Consider the following 18,584-nt stretch of genomic DNA (forward strand, 5'->3'; position numbering starts at 1 on the left):
AGGTCAAAGAATTTAGAAGAAAAAAAAGATTGAATAGTCGCGACGGCACATCACAGTCCCCGTAGGGGTCGAAGTCTCTACAATGAAATTATTTTTGAACAGCTCTGATAGCGCCCACGTAACAATGGTTGCTTGTATACTGTCAAATGCTCATATTCTGCGGCCTAAAGATCATGGCACGGTGCGAAAACGCGCGCGCGGAGAAAGCGAAACAGTGCGCGGACAAGCATGCAGACGCGCAGTCGCTCGCTGCGAATCTGCGCGATCGCTGCATTGAGGCTTCATTCTATTACGCTCCATTTAGTTATACAAACACTATAAGAACATATTTAAGATAGTTTGCTCTCAGCGTTCACCTACCTTCCACCCAAGAAGCCGGTTCGGGAGACTCCATCGCGGCGACCGCGCGCAGTGGCGTTCACTGTACGTATTCGGTAAAGAGATAGCGTCTGTAAACGATTGTGTGCTCTCAGCTTGCCCAAGATTATTATTTAGACAGTAAGAAACTTCTCTCGTTTTGAAAGTACTTATACAGAAATATCTGAGAGAGCTCGCGCGTGGTGTTTTCAGTGAGCGCTGACAGCAAAACCTATGAGGAGCGCGCCACGTGATCCCTCATACTACGCCAGCGAGGCGCTTCCGATAGATAGCGACTCCGTAACTCCTCGCCGCCAATATATGCGCTACGCTGCCGTGCAGGATGCGAAAAGACAACGGCGCCTAAGGTCTACGAAACGGCGGCCCAGCGTGCTGCTGTGATGACTGCGGAAGAAACAAAGGTTGGAAGCGCGACGCGAGACTTGGCGCCCGCGGGACGCTGCCGTGACAGCGGAGGAAAGGGAAGAAACGCTGCGGAGGAGACGCCAGGCTAGGCAATCACGTGCGAACGCCATGACCGCGGAGGAACTGGAAGAAACGTTGCGTCAACGACGCGAGGCTTGGTGCCGATGGGACGCTACCATGGCAGCAGAAGAATGGGAAGAGGCGCTGCGACGGACACGCGAGGCTCGGCTTCAGAAGAAGCATATTCGACGACCGCTACAGTAAGTACTTTGGGAAACACTTGGGGATCTTCGATTTGTCGTCCCGGACTGCCCGAGGCGGTACTGTCAGCCAATGAGCATTACGTATGCAGATGCTGCCGGGAGAGAACACGTGTGTGATGAATGCGGTGCCGTCTGCCAGCGCGGGGCGTCCTTCCGAGTCCTTGTGTTCTACGACTACGGATGGCGCATCGGCGTCTGCTCCTGCTCGGCGACGGGGGCGTCCTCGTAAGACTGAAGCCGAGAAGGCGGAGACGAAGGCTAGGTATGCAGAGGCCATGCGGCAGAAGCGGGCCGAAGATCCGGAGTACCGTGCGAGACTGGCGGATCCGGAATATCGCGCGAGGCAGGCCGAGGCCAAGCGTCGAAAGCGGGCCAGTGATCCAGAGTACCGTGCGAGAGAGGTAGAAGCTAAGCGGCAGAGGCGGGCCAAGGATCCGAAGTATCGTGCGAGAGATGCGGAGGCCAAGCGGCGGAAGCGGGCCGAAGATCCGGAGTATCGTGCGAGAGAGGCAGAGGCGAAGCGGCAGAAACGGCAGAAGCTGGCCGAGCTCGATCCGGAGTATCGTGCGAGAGAGGCCGAAGCCAAGCGAGCGAGACGGCGAGCCGAGGCGCAGCAACGAACGCGGGATAGACTCAGTCAGCATGTGAGTGTTATGTCATCCCAAGAGGCACACAGCTAGTTGGTATTCAGGAGTGCAGATTTTTGGGCTAGTTGGTTCGTTAGTTGGTTCGATAGCTAGTGGACGTGTACATTCTAGGTTGATCTAGCTAAAGCCACAGCTAGTAGTCATCTTTTGCAAGCTGCACTTTCCTAGACCTCTACAAGCCAGCCATGTCTGGCGTAAATGTCAGCGTATACTGCTAGAGCCGCAAAAGCTTATTTTCTATAACGCTCTCTTGTCTCCTCATCTGGGTTACTGTCATCTAGTCAGGGCTACTGGTACCAAGAAATTGTTGCACAGCTTATTAATATAATAATTATGTAAAAAAAGAAAAAAAAAGAACCCTCGTGTATCGTGCATTGGGTGCACACTAAAGATTTCCTGATGGTCTAAACTAACCTGTAGTCCCCCCTCTACTGCGCACCTCATAATAATAATTTTGTGGTTTTGGCGCGTAAGACTGTATTTTCCTTTAAATGAAAATAATGTTCACGCTGTGCCGCTGAGGAATATTGCACAAAAAAAGAAAGGATATGATTTTATGACGTCCATATATGTGCACGTTCCACGCTCGTTGAAGATCCGTGAGAACGCTCCATTGTCAGGTCACTGGCTGCTCTTTAGCGGACAGCGTACAACACAAGTATATTTGATTTCTTATTTCACGAAAAAGTCTGTTCGGTAGGCGGCAACCACCCACAGTGGCCATGCATCCTGTTTTGTGAGGGTACGTCGTTTGTAAAGTGTTCTGCGTTTGTAGTGTGTCAGTCCTTAGGCAGTTACCAAGTTCCCTTAAAGACACTCACAGAAAGTGTTCAGAGGAGCGCCCGCACGGTGCTTCATTTCAGCGCCTGCAGCGAAACTATGAGGAACACGGCGTGTTATCGGGCATTCCCATATATCCTCGCGGCTGTGGCATTTTATACTTTGTTGTAGCGCAGGCAGAACGACAGGATCACAGAAAGGCATATATTAGACAAACCCGTGCCGTTCTGCCTGCGCTACAACAAAGCAGAAGATGAACATCAGCGGCCGTCTACCGCAACTTGAAACTCCGCGCCAGTTTATCTCTCCGCCCCCCTGCACGCGGCCTGCCTGTGCTAAGCAGAAAAGCCGGCGCCGGTGGCGTTTTGACGCTAAAATCCCGATTGGTCGATAGGGTCGTGACGAATGCGAGATACGTAGTGTCGTTCTATGAGCGCTACAGCTACGCGAATACGTGACCACCTGTTTTCGAGAGCGAGATATGCCTCCGCAGCGGGGCCGCCATGTGGAGGTGCAATACTTAGCCATTAAAGGGACACTAAAGGCAGATATTAAATGAACTTGGACAGTCAAAATACCATTCCAGAAGCCTCGCAACGCTTGCTTCATGTCAAGAAGAGACTTATATTAAAATTGTCTGAAGCGTCCGCGTACTTCTCTAACGCAATTCAAATCGCCCGCCACCCAAGCGAGGAGTCGTGAAACAGCGCCCACTGACGAGACGTTCATTTGAGGGATCGCCAGCCGTTTGTGCGCAGGCGCGAGAGAGAAAATCTGGGGGCTTTTGTTCTTTGTTCTAGGCACTACGGAGGAGGTTTCTTTAGCGCGTGTTGTGGCAACGCCTCCTAGAATATGCGTTGGTTGTGGGTGTTTATCCCCAGGCGAAGTGGTGTCGAGTTTGTTTACTCGGACGCTGCCGACCCAGCCGACCGCTGTGTCGAACAGACTGTCTCGCACCTGCGGCGCTCGTGCAAAGTCTGTCCGACGTAGTACCAGTTTGTGTAGGTGTTCTGTGGTGTGGTATAGCCATGGAGAACGAGAGTGAAATTGCGGCTCAGCAGCGCAGAAGAGCGGAGAAGCTTAACTCATCGGATCCCGAAGTAGTTGCCTGGCAATTAGCGGTTGAGCGTAGGAAGAACGAACAGAAGAAGGCTAAACGTGCTGCGGAGACACCGGAGCAAAGGGAAGAACGTCTAGAAAAGCGGCGTCGCCAGGAGGCTGAGCGACGTGCCCGACCATCTCGGCAGCTGCAACAAGACGCCGTCGATGACGCCAAGGCTCGCCGATTGACTGACTATACGGTGAACCTCATCCTAGCATAGCCGAGCTAAGCCACTGCTAATTTTTTCTTTCCTCCATGTCAAGCTTCTTGTGATTTTTATTTTTCTCGAAAGCGCTAGGAAGTGCTCGGAAGCAAAGCGCGGTAATCTGGGAATGTTTAGGAAACGGCAGTTAAGTTTTCGTTGCGCTGTCGTCGGCTGCAAAGGCACCGATGGTAATTGAGCATGGCTACGAATGTGATTCGCCTGTTATACTTCGCACCTAGGCATTGAAGCGTGATTGACCGACGTATGCAGCAGGGTTGGTCGAGGCGACCGAGAAAAGTGGACTGAGTGTCGACGCGCCCACCTTCGCAAATGGAAACCTTATTTCGTGTCAGCCCATTGACATAGCTGTTTAGGGGGTGTGCGTCTAATAATTTAGAAGTTCATGGTGCACCGAAATGCAGAGATGCCAATATCTCTTCTTTCTTTTTATCTGTACTACGCCGAAGTTGGCTGTTCAGCAGGTGTTCCTTCATGCACAGAATTTAAAGTTTGCCTGAAGCATCTGCAAGAAAATGAGGCAGATACCACAATTCCACTTCTTGTGCTGCATTACTCGGACAGGCGATCGTTACTTACATATCAAAGCAAAGGTGATAAATAACAAATTACCAACTTTTTACCAATTTTCCAATTTTTGGGAAAGTATTGTACTTTGCAGATTGGAGCTGATGAGTTTCACAAGATGCTCCCCTAGGAAAGAGTACGTAAGCTGACATCAGTTTTGGGTTATCTGTTCCCCCAAACATGCAAGTTTGGTGGCAAGATTGATCTGCAGTGTGCAATGAAGGCATTTGGCTTAAAAATGTATTATAATGTTAATGCCTGCAGATTTCAGGGCTGTTTTCTCAGACTTAGTGCTAGTTTCAATATTTAAGCCAAATAGACTACCGAACTCATCAACTTGACATCAGTTGAAACATATGGCCTAAAGTGATTGGTTAGGTTGTTGCTTATTAAAACATGGCTAAATTTTTGTGCATATAAAGTCTACCTCCTTGAATAATTCTCAGGAGCAATAATTGCACTAACTGTCACAGGAAAATATTGATTCCCTCCAGAATAGAAAAAATGTTTGGTGTACAATTATGTAAGTGTAAGCATCAGCATGATCACGAGAGATGAGCTTATTGTGCACCTGGAAAACAGTATTATTCAGGACTATAACATATGTCCTCAAGTATTAGCATAATATTCAAACAATATGTTCTGGTGTTTTACATGTCACAACCACAATCTGATTACAAGTCATGTTATAGTGCCAGATTGCGGATTAATTTTAACTGCCTGGGTTTCTTGAACATGCACCTAGATCTAAGCACATGGTGCTTTTTGCTTTTTTCCCACATCAGAATGTGGTCGCGGCAACTAGGATTGATTCGATAAGCAAATGGTAATTCTAAGAACACCAAATTTTTAAAGGGTATGTTGGGTGTCTTCGCACTCCAGCTTAGCAATGCTGAGTGTGAAAGAGTTCGTAAAAAGCAAGCTTAAAATGGTATGCACCTTGTTCCACACCTCTATGTCATAAAAGACAGTGGAGCAGTTGCAAGTCATGAGGTGTGCTCAGCCTCACTCAAGGAAGTGTCATGACCAGGTGTTTCACAAGAAGATCCTCAGAAAGAGTAAAGCTGCAATGTTGTAGAGCTAGCCGAGCCCTCAATATCCAAGGTTTAAGGAGTTTGTTGTGCATCTCAACTAACCAAAAGTTTCTGAACAATAATGGGGTATTTCAGTACTTCATTATGCAATTGTAGTATTTTCTGGCATCTCGTGTAGTATTTGAAGTGGTCTGGGGTTGTTAGGTATGCATAAGCTACAATCTTTCTGAAAAGGCTGCTTTCACCTCACTGCAGATTAGCAAGCACTATTGCTGCTTAGTGTCTAAACAAGGACACAGTGGCCGGCCACTACTACCCAGATTAGTCATGCAGTTGCATTGTGAAAGGGAGCGGCAAAGGCAGGCCTATTAAGAAAGGTATAAAAATTTGCCTGGTGTGTCCATATAATTTCTGTTGCAGTTATAAAATGTCACAGTTTTGCCCAAAAGGCGAAGCATCGATTGCGATAGCAGATTTTTAAACACCTATATGAAGTAAGGATGGCAATTTTATTGGCCGTATGAACTTTTAAACATTCATATACTAATGTTGAATTCCAATGGCGGAGTCGGAGCAAGTTTTTCTGCTCGTTTCGGAGCAAGTTTGTTCCAATGGCAGAGTGAGGGCGGGAGTAAGGTGTTCCAATGAGAGAGTCGGAGTGGATTCAGAGCGGGATTCACTCCGTGGAGCAGAAAAAGATGCTCCGCCAAAATCGGCGGAGTGGACCGGAACTCTGCGTGACGTATTTCCTTTACCACGTTTGTCTGCTGGGAGGCGCCACCGGTCACGACTCGCGAGGAAGCAAAAGCTACTGCACGGTTGGCGAGATATCCATTATGCACTTTAAAAAAAAAACAGGTGAACGGCGCTGAAGAGACAAGTGACTGGTGCGGCGGTGCTGGGAGCAAACAGCGGAAGGAAATGACAACACGCAAGGTATCCTGGGTAACTCGGTGATAGAACTTCCGCTTCCGCCTTGCTCCGGCGGCGCAGGTTGTGTTTCACTCGCGGATCTGGAGGCGTTGCTCTACGCCAGAGTCGAGTGCTCGCTCGCGGAGTCCGTCGGCTGCTCCGACTCCGCCATTGGAATTCAACATAACTGAATTAACAAGCATGGTGCCACGAGTGCACCGGCAAACATGAACACATCTCATTCAGTGACCACAGACACTCGCTGGCAAAACACTGGCGTGAAGAAGAGTGGCAGCAGCAGCAAGCGAACTGCCCGTCGTACTGCTTCTCGCTTCAACATGAACTAAGCAGTGAGAACACAGTGCACCTGAAGCCAACAGCCCGTAATGTGCCTACGCTTTGTACCGACTGCAGATCTCTTTCAAGATAGGGCCCACTCAGTCACCGCCGGAGCAGAATGCCCCTGCTGCCCTGTGTGCGGTAAAAGACCGTGTGCGAGATCTGGCCACCATCCTTCTCTACTCATTCTCGCACCCACAGCATGTGGCACGTGGCCGTGGTGTTTCATCACACATTACAGTGAAAGCTCGTTAATTCGAACTTCAATAATTCGAATTTATGGATAATTCGAACTGTACGATTTGGTCCGGCCAAGCTCCATAGAAGTCTATGTATAAAAAAGTCCGTTAATTCGAACGCGAGAAGGTTCCCTCACGGATAATTCGAACTACGCTCGCCTGGCACACGGCCAAAGAAACGCGCCTACTGCCTACACACAAGGCTGTATTGCCTCCGAAACGGAGAGAACGGCGAGAGAAGGCAAAATCGGACAAAAATCTAACCGACGCGGGGTCAGCCAGAAGGCAGCGGCGGCTGCCGCCTCCCCGTTCTACGTAACCTCGGAGACTTCTTGCCCGTTGCGAATCTCGGAGGCTTTGCAAATCTTGTACAGCTGCTAATGTTGTGCGGAGATGGCACGGCAAGCTCCAAAACACAGCGAATCAAGCACGTCGCAGCTGCGCTTGCAATCAAGAACCAACGAATCAGGGCCTTCGCCACCTTCACATGTTCAGCGTCTTTGTCTCGGCAGTCTTCATCGGTTGTGCACCTCTGTTTTCAGCTTAGGAGGTATCGGCCGTCGCGATTCATTGGGATGGTGTTAAGCCTCGGCTAACGTTCGTTTCGGTGGACATCGGTGGTGTGGCACAGTCGGACCCAGAGCTTCGACTTGAAGATGGCGTGTGCCCGCGGCACACGCCATCACTTTCTGACATGCCCTGCTGCTTCCAAATCGCAGTGCCCTCCTTCACTTTCGTTAGTTCGAACTTTCATTAATTCGAACTGAAGCGGTTTCCCCTTGCGGTTCGAATTAACGAGCTTTTACTGTAATTTTATACGGAACATCATGGCGACACCGATGGTGGAAATCCGCTTGGGGTGTCCATGTAATTGCTATGGAAATAAATTGCCGTCGATTGCCGCATGATTCCCAGCGACTGAAAGCGTGGTTGGAGTGCATCGGCCTGGGAGCATTTACACTGTCCACACATGTCCGCTAGGTGGGCTCTTGCAGAATACCTCCCCAGGACTATGGTGTCAAGTACGTGCCTTAAAACATCGCAGTTTCATTGGCGTCATTATTGTGCTTGGGACTCTCGTTGAGCAAGGCCCTCATCTAAGAGAAAACCAATCGACTCATTTCTTTCGGAACTATTTTGCGACAAGGCACTGCTCACATGACTCTAAGATATTTGATGCTGGTTGAATACATGCATTGCTTTCTTTCAAGCATGGAATCCATTTGACACAAATGACAGGTCCCAGTGGGCTTTTGAAAAACCATCTCTCAACGGGAATGCCCTACAATAAATGCAAAACATGGCATGATGTTCTAAACTTCACTCGGGCCAACTGGACTCAGCAAACCCACTTTGCACAAAAACTGCATTTGTGGTTATTCCTTTTTGTTGGAAGGTAGCTGATAGGTACGGTTGGAAGGAAGCACACACGAGCTTGCCTAGCTGGCTTCTCTAGGCCATTAATGGCCATTGGTAAAGATAGGTTGTTACCAATTGTGTCACTCTGCTTGCCAAAGGACGTCAAAACAGCTCCAGTGTATTTATTCCATTCATCACTTGCATCGCAGACATACATCTCGCAGTAATCAGCTGTTTGCTAGGAGATTGTGCCACTGACAGTATGCCTGGCTCGAGGGTTGCATCTGAATGCGCTTTTCTTGCCCGCTGCTTCTGTTGTGCAGTTCTGACGCGCTCACTCCAGGGAGAAAGCATTTGGCGATCCAAACAGCATGCATGTACTATGTATGCATTAAAGGGTGTGGGAGAGAGGAGGTTAGGGGGGTGGCTTTTGTTGCAGGCAGATAGCCCAAAACAGATATATATCTATTCACGAAATTAAATTTGGTGGTCTGAGACTTCGTTAACGTCTCTTTGGTGTCCCTTGGAACATATGCCATATTTCCAGCCTTCACAGAATTTGTGCCGCTGTTCAGCTCGCATAAAATTTGTGCCCCTGCCCCCAGAGCAGGCTTCCCTTAGTCATGTGAAGTATGCTCTGGGAAATGCACACACAACTACCTGGGCTTCGAGAATGGATTGCACACAGTGAAGCCATACAAAAGAATGCATCACCAGCACCATTTTGTGATTGCCTTCTTGTTCTGCTCACATATTTTGAAAAATTATGTAAAACTTGTCACTCCGTGGCTCTTCGTGGGTTGAAGCCTATTGCAGCGACTGAGTACAGGCATCTTTCGAGTGAGAAGCCACCAGAACTAACGTACAAACCAACGAAACAGTTTCTGTGCGATCATCAGCTGCACGAGCAGTGGAATGGAGACCGATGAGATAAAGTGACAAGCGTGTGGTTACAGAAATGCAGTGTTGTCAGCTTAAGTTTGTAAATAGTACTTTCTTGCCACTGCATACTTACAAATGTGAAAGCATGAATTTCTACCTGCTAGACTGTAAAGATGCAGTATCACTTGTAAAATTGTGTAAATACGCAGTACCATATGTGACGTTTGCGTATTATTCATTGCGATGCAAGACCGCTGGCTGTTCACCATTTCATCATGCCTATGGCCAACACCACATACCTAGAGTTGCATACGCAACGACTCAAGTTTGTCTGACGACTGGTTTTGAGTCTGCTTCCTTCAGCACAGCAGCCCTACGCTCCACCCATTTGGCCACGAATAGCCCAGTGACCCAAGTTGGCAAGAAGGACATTAGGCATGGGCATACATGCATGTGCTCTGTTTCAGTAGTTCCATGCAATAGAGCCAAGGCTACGTGATCAGCAAGCGCACATTTTTGCACAGCGAGATGCAATGCCACAGTTCGAAATTTGTTAGACAACTAAATGGCCCTGACAAGTGCTCTCGTCGGCAAGTGTTTACTTGGAAGCTCCTCTGCGGCTTGTAGGGTGGTGTATTGCTCAATCTTGCCTTGTTCATTAATTATTTACTGAGGCTCTGTGGTACTCTTTCCCTGTACCTCTGCATTTACCTGTACAAAGGCTACTGTAGCCATAGAGTGTGAAAACAGTGGTGATTGGTCAGCTTCGTGATTTTCTATTTCATTGCAAAGGCAGGCATAGCAGACACAAATAAGAAAAAAAAGTTAGAAATTGCTTGGGGGTAAGACTGACATGTCAGGTTGAGCTCACCAAGCTCGTTGCATCAAAGATCATATAGGTTTGCAGCTGCATGCCAATAACCATCTTAGCTCTCAGGTAAATATGCTTTCGCTGATCTTTTTTGGCTAAAACTGAATTTTGGAAAAAAATACATTCTGCATACTTTTTTATTTCAGTGTAACTGAAAATGCTGTACCCTAAATAAAACAGTCAACCTGCAATGTTTCTTGCCAATATCATTTTGTGACAAATATACGCTAATACTAGGAAATATTGGATATAATGAAGGTAGGTATATTTGTGTGGGATGCAACTTGGTTACAACAAGGTTTGACCGTATCCCATTTTGTAAGGGTCGGACTGTCAACACTGTCATTGTGGCCACACACTGTGCAGCATGCTGTGGCACCCCCACTAGTTAAAGTTCCTCTGAGCTCATACCAGAGGTGAGTTGTGCCTACACCGTGCAAAGGATTGGGCAAACAAGGGAATAGACCAATTTCATGATGAGTTTCACTGTGTCACTGCTGCCAAACAGCCCAAGGTTTCCTGTGGTAGTGGTCGTTAAAGGGATACAGAATAAAAAAAAAATGTCACCGAAATTTCTGGCTCCAATGACAGCTATTGCACAGAGAGTGACTAAAACAACACTCTGAGCAGCAGTGAGAGAAGAGTAATTATTTTAATGAATATTTCTCAAATTGCCACACCTAGCAGCGTCCTCTAATGACTCCGGCAAAACCAGAGATCGCATCACACGTACCTGCCTCACTGCTTCCTACCCATTGCGAGCGATCACAAAGCCTCGGGGTGTCATTGAAAAGGTATCGCTCCAAACCTGACCCTGTGCTGTCTGTTTTCTCGAGGAAGCGCAAGCAACAAGATGTCAGAGGCATGTTTGAAAAGAGAAGGTGAATATGCGTGGCTGTGCTGTCGCGGACACGAGAGGCTATCGGAGCTGGAGGAAGACCAGTAAAGTTTTGCCAAACCGTGCACAAGACACACGAGCGCCGGCAATGCGTGCCTACGGCGTCCGCCAATGGCATCTACTACGTTGCCCTGTGTTTTGCATGGCCAACGCCGTAGTAGATACCGTGCTTGTCTCCACTCTGTATGGAGTGGCGGGCAAGGAGGACATCGAGGCACCCTAATAGCCGCCAGAGAAGAATGCCAGCTCGTTGTCGGGAGTGCTTTGCATGTGACCCTATGGCCACTCACAGAGCATCAAAAATAAAGCCATCCGCTCAAAATAATCAGAATGACTATGCACAAGAGCAGTCGTGTCTTAAGAATGCAATTGTGGTGCTTTCACAATATTCTTGGATTCTTATTTTGTACCTCTTTAAGTGGACTGATGGGTAACTATAGTAAAGAGCATTTTGTGTTGGTACAATGACAAACTCACCCCTCAAGATTGAAAGGGAAGGAGGTGAGAATGAAAAAATTCAGCAGAACCCATCTCACGATGACTGTTGACGGTAATGCATTTAATTAAATCAATATAGCAACACAGCGTTTTGCCACCGTTGAAAGGATTTATGTATGAGGTGTGTGCTGCAGCGGGATTCCTATTTTGCACTTCCCTAAGAACACTTGGCGGCATCTAGCGCTGTGGCGGCGAAGCCTCTGCTTAACCTCTGAAATGCATGGTGCGCCGGTGCACGTGAGCACTAAGAAATGTGTCGTGCACCAACCGGGCTCCTCTCTCGTGCTTCTTTCTGGACACGCTATGCCATCTAGTGGCACTGCTAAGAAGTCCATGCATGGTCTTCGAGATGAGAAGCATGGCGTGCCAATGCCTGTGACTGCTGAGAATGGTTCCCTCGCTTGCTGCACACTGTGTGGCACATACGGTGCATTCATGGCACAGCCGGCTAGAGCATTTGGTTGCTGTCCTTGAGGAATCCGTGTGACATGGGTTCAATTCCTTTCAACACCGAAGAAGTTTAGGGCACATTCCCGATTGCGCACACCTAGTTATGCAAGTTGGCGTCAAAGACATTCATTGAATAGTGGCAAACACTACGGCACCAAATTGGCATCACACTAACGGCACAATAGCGGCACACATACTCGGTGCTCCAAGTCGGTGCCAAAGAGTTTCTTTGAACAGCGTTACCTACCCAGTCCCACATCTACAGTGACCTGTGTCGGCGTGAAAGAGGTTCGTTGAAGAGCGGCACGTATGCACACATTGCCACACAGTCGGTGACCTGAGTTGGTCTCGTGGTTAGTTTTGAACCTTGCTCCCTCAGGGGAGCAGCCTGATGCACTACCCATTTGACCATGGACTGCTCAGTGACCCAGGTAGGTGGGAAAATAGATACAAACATACATACATACATACATACATATATGAATATATACATAGCCCCCGAAAAGTGTGCGAAATACCCTAAGAATGCCAGCACAATAAAACAGATCCTGCAATAAGAGACGGGTTGGGCAGATGCACCCTCCAACTTCCCTGAAGTTCGCTTGAAAAATTTACAATGCCACCTTCTTCGGAATTGCCCTCAGTATTGCCTTGAACCTAAGTATGGCAGAAGAGCATTAAGGGTGTCTATCATCTTGGCACCGAAAGGGCTGAAGCACATGCGTTCTGAGCATGATAAAATTGGTCTATTCGGGCAAGCGGGAGCACTTTCAAGTGACCTATGACTGTTAGTGCATTGTGATTCTTAGGGTATTTCACATACTTTTCGGAGGCTAACTTACTTTCTGGATGCAGACCGATGCGCCATACATTTTGGAGGCCACGCGCAAGCTTCGCGGCAGTGCTCCTAGATGGTGCTGAGTGTTCTTAGGGAAGCACGAAAGAAGAGTTATGCTACAGTACACGCCTGATGCATATCTGGTTTTGACAGTGGGAATACGTTGTGCCACGATGTTGACGTAATGCTAAATGCTTTACCGTCAACAGTAATTTTGAGGTGGGTTCTGCCAAATGCTTTTTTTTTTGTCTGCGAGACCTGCAACATTTGTAGTCGGAAAACGAAGGCATGACTTGAAAGCAAGCTGCGGGACAGCCTTTGCTGCTAACCATTGTTGCTGGTGCTTATTAACTCCAGCCTTGTACAAACATGCGTCCTGTACAAACATTTCGGGAGCGCACTGATAGGGCAATGCTTGACATCCTAGTTTCACACGTGCTCCACTGTAATGATGAGTGTAAAATTCGTCTTAATGCATGGTTATTCTCTTATTGCACCGTCTTTGTGCTTATTTACTACGTATTTCCATCTGCCAAATGAAAATCAATTGATGCTATGCTGCATAGCTTGGTCTTCCTCATCTGTGCTTTTTTAATAACTGCACTGGTAAAATGTCCACCCGGTGCCAGTGTTAAGGTTGTTTCCCCCCTGAACATAAGGATACCATGACGGTGAAGTACTTGTAGTTGCAATTCATAGCAATGAGCCCTACAAACAAAGGTATTACAAAATATCAAGTTGACATTGTTTTCACTGTACACTATGCAGTCCCAGGCCTTGCAGAGCCAGGTGCCAACTCCATCTAGTGATGGTTCCTCTTACACCTCACCCCAGGTAAGTTGAACCTGGTCTCTGCCATGGCACACTGAGGATTTCAAGCTGTCGTGCCAGTGACAGCCAGTCTAATACTGTGCAGTGTATGCCGAATAATCATTGCAGGCACACAGGTTGTGTTATGTTTATACATGGGCTGGTATCTTCGTATGTTATATTTTTTTCTGTAGTGTATCCCATGCTACTCCTTTGCGTGTATGAGGAGGTTCTTCACTTTTTTTTTTTAAATGAGTCGAATCCACCTAAACAGAATTTGAGAAATATGCGAAAACTTGTTATAAAACCAAAATGCAAGGCTCTCTTAAGCTATTAGCATATCTTGTTTTACATGTAAGCTATAGCAACATTACGGCAATCTGTAATGAAAAATTATGCAGGAAATCTGACCAATATTAGGATGTGAACTTAGGATTCGACTCTTATTGATTTGGAACACTGGATTTGATGCGGCTTTTGTCTGAAAGCTTTGGGGGAAATGGGACTTTTAAAAATGGTTTGTTGTGATTTCAGTAGAAAAGCCATTAGAACACTGGCAATTTGGGGCGTTGCTATGCTTCATGAATGTTGGGAATATTATTGAAAGCATAAGCAGCTTCCTTTGTAATCTCTCACTGGATCTTGTTTTTTTGAGCTGGATTGAAGGCAGTAGCAAAATAAGCAATACGACTTGTAATGAGATTACCATACTGGTTTGATCACTTTGTGTGGACACTCTTCTATTGTGTGGGCGTGAGTTTGGCCCATTTTGATCTGTACACTGGCAGGATCGGGCTCATTTCTTATTCAAAATATGAAATGTGCGCATAGTTCGCTTTTGTTGTTTGATCCATTTCGTTGTGATACTTTTTCTAGCAGAAAGTTACCTAGTTTTTCTTATCGTTATAGCTCTGTCTGACGTAGTTTCAGTTTGTGAATCTGGCTCATTTCGAAACAAGAAAAGCTCCTCATTTCTGCTGCTTCTTTGAACGGGAAGAAGGTTAACTGAGGGGCTCAATTTTAACCATGTAAAGCCAACAAGAATACAGAGGAAAAACAATAATGTAACGAGAAATAAATAAAAGAGAGAAATTAACTTGCTGCTTGTCTTGTGGTTCTGCTTGTTTTTCTTTTACTTGTCACGATGGACCAGCAGCTATGCCATTTAGCTGCTAAGTACAATGTTGGTTCAATTCTCGGCCGCTGTGGCCGCATTTTGAGTGTGGGAGAAGGGAAAAAATGCTTGTGTACTTATGGAATCTTTTCACATGCTCTGGAGTGCTCCTGAAGGGCCGGTCTTTTTTGGATGGTCAGAAAGGGATGGTCCAGCCACATTCAGATATGCCTTTCCATTTACCCGACTCCAGATGAAAGTGCAGAAAAGTGCTCCGAGTTTCTCCATCAGAGCAGCTAAGAAAACTGGTTAATTTCCAGTCACATGACCCCATGCCGGTAAAAGTGGGTTGACTCTCTCTCTCCGTTGACACCGATGACAAATATCATCTGCACACTGCCATTGTCACCGTGCTTCACATATAAACGCAGCTGGCTGTGGTAGTGGCGGGGGCCTGGCGGTATCACAGTATCTTTCACTCAGCTGTCGCTTCCTTCCCTCTCACTGGTTCAAAAAGCAGCTGGCTTTTTGGTTAGTGCAGGATACCTTCTGCTTGGATCCAGAGTGGCTCCAGAATCGGTCGGCTCAGATTCAAAGAATCAGTGACTATCTGAAGATGCCATCATATTTAAGTGCACCTTAAAAAGTCATCAAAATTAAGCAGCAGCCCCTCACTGTGGCGTCTCTCATAGACCACAAACCCTATTAATTTGATTTGATGTCTGGGCTTTTGACTGCCCGCTTTCTGTGTCGACGATTTTGGTCCATATGTGCATCCTTGCCTACATTGTGTTATGTTTGAAGCAATGCACCAGCTTCTTCATTGCTTGTCTCAATGTACGTGTGAATGGCAGGCATTGGTGTCTTCTTTGTTCAAACTTGTCATTTGACCACTGAACTGAAGAGGTGAGTAATTACTGAAACTTAGGTGAGAGTTGCAAAGCCATTCGTGCGTTGCTTGCATTCCCATGCAGTAGTGGCTTGACTCGCTGCTTTGATAGTCCTATCTGTCTGGAGACTATTTCTTTGCAGCTTCTTTCTTCATTGACAGCCGTCATAAACTTCCTTTCTCCAAGCACGTACTAGCAGGCTGGAAGAGTTCAGTTCACCTCTGCACCATTTACTGAATAAAGTTCGTCTGTCTTATATTAAATCACACTTGCTCCTACTTGCTTCTCTGATTCCACCTTTCTGGAGCTGCATTGTGACCACGGTAGATTTATGTTAATTCATTTCTGGTTAGTTCAAGTGTTTATCTTATTCAATATCAACAGCAGGTACCGGCTTGTGGCCATACATTTACACAGGTAAACTTTTCATTATTTCAATCCTGAAATTGGCCTTTGCTGGATAGTCTGAACTTGACTGGTCAGGGCGCAGGTGCCTGACTCCAGTAGCAGTGGGATCTCTCTATACAAGTCTTGAGGGACAGTGAATGCATCGGAAAACCGTCATCTCCTGCCAAAAAAAAACAACCATTTGCAGCCTGCCCTGGAAAGATTTTCATGCAGAAATGGTGGCTCCCAGTGCATGTTTACAGTAAGTAGTTGCCCAAATTTAATAGGTGCCTTTTTTCCCCAAAGAAGTTGGTTCAAAAAAGTAGTCTCTGCATTATAATTGGGCCGGAAACAAAATTTTTTGTGTCCACCATTTCTAGGAGCCAAGGTTGTGAATTTTTGGCCATTGTTTATAGCAAATGAATGTCAGTCATTATTGGGGTGAGTAGAAATTTCAGTGATTCTAGAAAGTTCTTTCAATGTTGTCACCTATCATGTCCTTTATCACTCAGTTTGAGGGCAACATTTCCTACTTGTATTGAAGTAGGGAAAGCTCTTGTGCTTATCTGCAGAATTCTGTTATTGCACTTCTGTGGAACCAGGGGAAGCCTATTAGTCTTTTATACAATTTTCTTTAATCATATGTCAGATGTTTCACTTGTTTATGCTTAGTCAGACAGAAAGCTCCACTTTAAAGAAAAGAAACGTTTCAAGTCTCGCGTCTCCCCTTAAAAGCGAAGCTGCTTTCTAGACAAGCCTCGTACTCTCATATAGCAGCATTCCCATGGTAGCCCAGTGCCACTCAAAAAACTTAAGACACAGTAGAACTAGATTTCTTTCTTGTAAGACACTCTGTGATTTCACAACACTCAGCATTGTCTAAGAATGCTGTGACCCGTGATTGAAACTGCTGCATGTACATTTGCTCTGCAGGTTCAGAAGTGCCAGTGCTGCTGCCATCCTGTGATGAGCTCAAAGGCAGTACAGACTGCCTTGCCTCAATTCAGGATCAGCACGCAGACGTCAAGCAATCCATTGCAATTTTCCCAGGCAAGTAATGGCGACTGTTGTCTATTAAGCTGTATTGTCTGGTCTTCATTTCTTTGGTTACTTTAGGCACAACTTTCATTATTCGTGCTCAGTGCTTTAATTTTCTATTTGCACTTTTATAATACTTTGCCAGACACCTACAACCTGTCTCTTTTACATGAACCTTTTTCTTCCTTTTTCTTTTACATTTTCCTTTTGTTGCTAATTTTTCATCGCTGCAAAGTAGGGGTGTGCGAATGTGAAATGGTATATTTTAATAGAATATTGAATAAGATCGAGAAAAACAAGCCGGATATCGAATGAAATGTTGAATAACGAAAGTTTTCACAATATCTAATTATTACGAATTTTGAGCAAGAAAATATGGTGCTGCACACAATCAGGATTCTCGTAGCATTGCATAACAAGAATATATCAAGCTATTAATGCCATAGGTGCATAGTAATCAAGATATACAGTACAGTCTACTCTTATTAAAAGAAACACCATATTAGTATGCCAGCACTGGTTACAGCTCAGTTGTAGAATGTATATGAAGCTCTGGCAAATAATTTTTTTATGATTAAAACTTCTACTTCTGTTGAATGTAATCAAGTGTTTTTTTTTTCTTCTGAGACTAATGAATTAGTAACGTTCTGTTGTACTGAATACCAGTGAGGTTCTTAGTTTGATAGCGGACCTATGTTTTGCAGCAATTGTTTATTTATTGTGTAGAAAGTTTTGCTTTCCAATTTTTCACCAGAATACAGAAGAATTATCCCTGCTTTACAGCAGGTGGGTTATTGTAGGGCCAATCAGTGCGACAGACGAAAGGACCACATGTCACGTGACTCGATCACCGCTCGATGCATAGCCTTCTCCGACAGTAAAGAGCAGGCACCGGCACTGTCTGCACTGCTTCATTGTTAGGTTCATTGTGATTTTCCACCTGTCAAAGATTCTGAAATCTGCAGGGTCAAAGTAAGTTCGTGCAGCCCTCGCTTGTTGCCCGAACCCCCTCCCTCGCATCTCCTCCATCTGCCGTTTGCTCATATGTGTGCAGCCGGCCATGAAACTGTTGCGCCCTTCATATTAGCCCATAGCTAGTCACGTGACGGGTTGCTTGAAGCTGAAAAAGAATGATGTTCATCTACGAACGGCGTCAAAAGCTAGGGATGTTTCATGCAGGGAATTTTCCCTTTGGGGAATTTCTGCCCATCATTTTAGATGGAAGTGTAAAGGGAATCTGCGATTGTGCAGGGAAGGACTGATCAAGTATACAGAGTGTCCCAGCCAACATTAGCCAGAGTTTAAAAATATTCGAAAGGCACGTAGCTGGACAGAACCAAGGTAATGTTGTTTACCGTCGCTTGGTGATACTCAAATTATTTTTAAAATTTCCACCCAGTTAGGTAATCGAGTGGCAATTTTGCGTGTATATGTGGGCTCATCAAGTGCCCTTAAAAATCCTTCAAAATAAATGAGCTCCTTTGATTCCTTGAAAATTGGGGCTGGGGGCAACCTCTGAACATTCAATGTAACAAACTCTGCATTGGGGATATGCCACGAAGCGCTGTCATCGGAAAACGATTCTAGATATTTTATTTTCAGAGTGTAGCATGTCTGTAGCCACCAATGGCAAGCTTGTTTAAATTACCATTATTGTCGT

General features: G+C 46.1%; 1 protein-coding gene across 2 annotated transcripts in view; it reads left to right on the forward strand.

The window, feature by feature from the left end:
* Positions 1-872: 872 nt before the first annotated feature.
* LOC135896695 (uncharacterized protein YscB-like) overlaps positions 873-18,584 on the forward strand; it is a 33,566-nt gene continuing 15,854 nt past the window's right edge. Inside the window, exons 1-4 of one of the 2 annotated variants that reach the window (XM_065425189.2) lie at positions 873-1,043; positions 1,136-1,690; positions 13,454-13,519; positions 16,820-16,936. In XM_065425189.2, coding sequence (XP_065281261.2) covers positions 948-1,043; positions 1,136-1,690; positions 13,454-13,519; positions 16,820-16,936 — 834 coding nt within the window. In that variant the 5' untranslated portion in view covers positions 873-947. Of the gene's footprint in view, positions 1,044-1,135; positions 1,691-3,273; positions 3,775-13,453; positions 13,520-16,819; positions 16,937-18,584 lie in introns of those variants that run through there. The other variant, XM_065425191.2, reaches the window with a different exon arrangement.

This window comes from Dermacentor albipictus, chromosome 3 (genome assembly GCF_038994185.2).
Source record: "Dermacentor albipictus isolate Rhodes 1998 colony chromosome 3, USDA_Dalb.pri_finalv2, whole genome shotgun sequence".
Lineage (NCBI taxonomy): Eukaryota > Metazoa > Arthropoda > Arachnida > Ixodida > Ixodidae > Dermacentor > Dermacentor albipictus.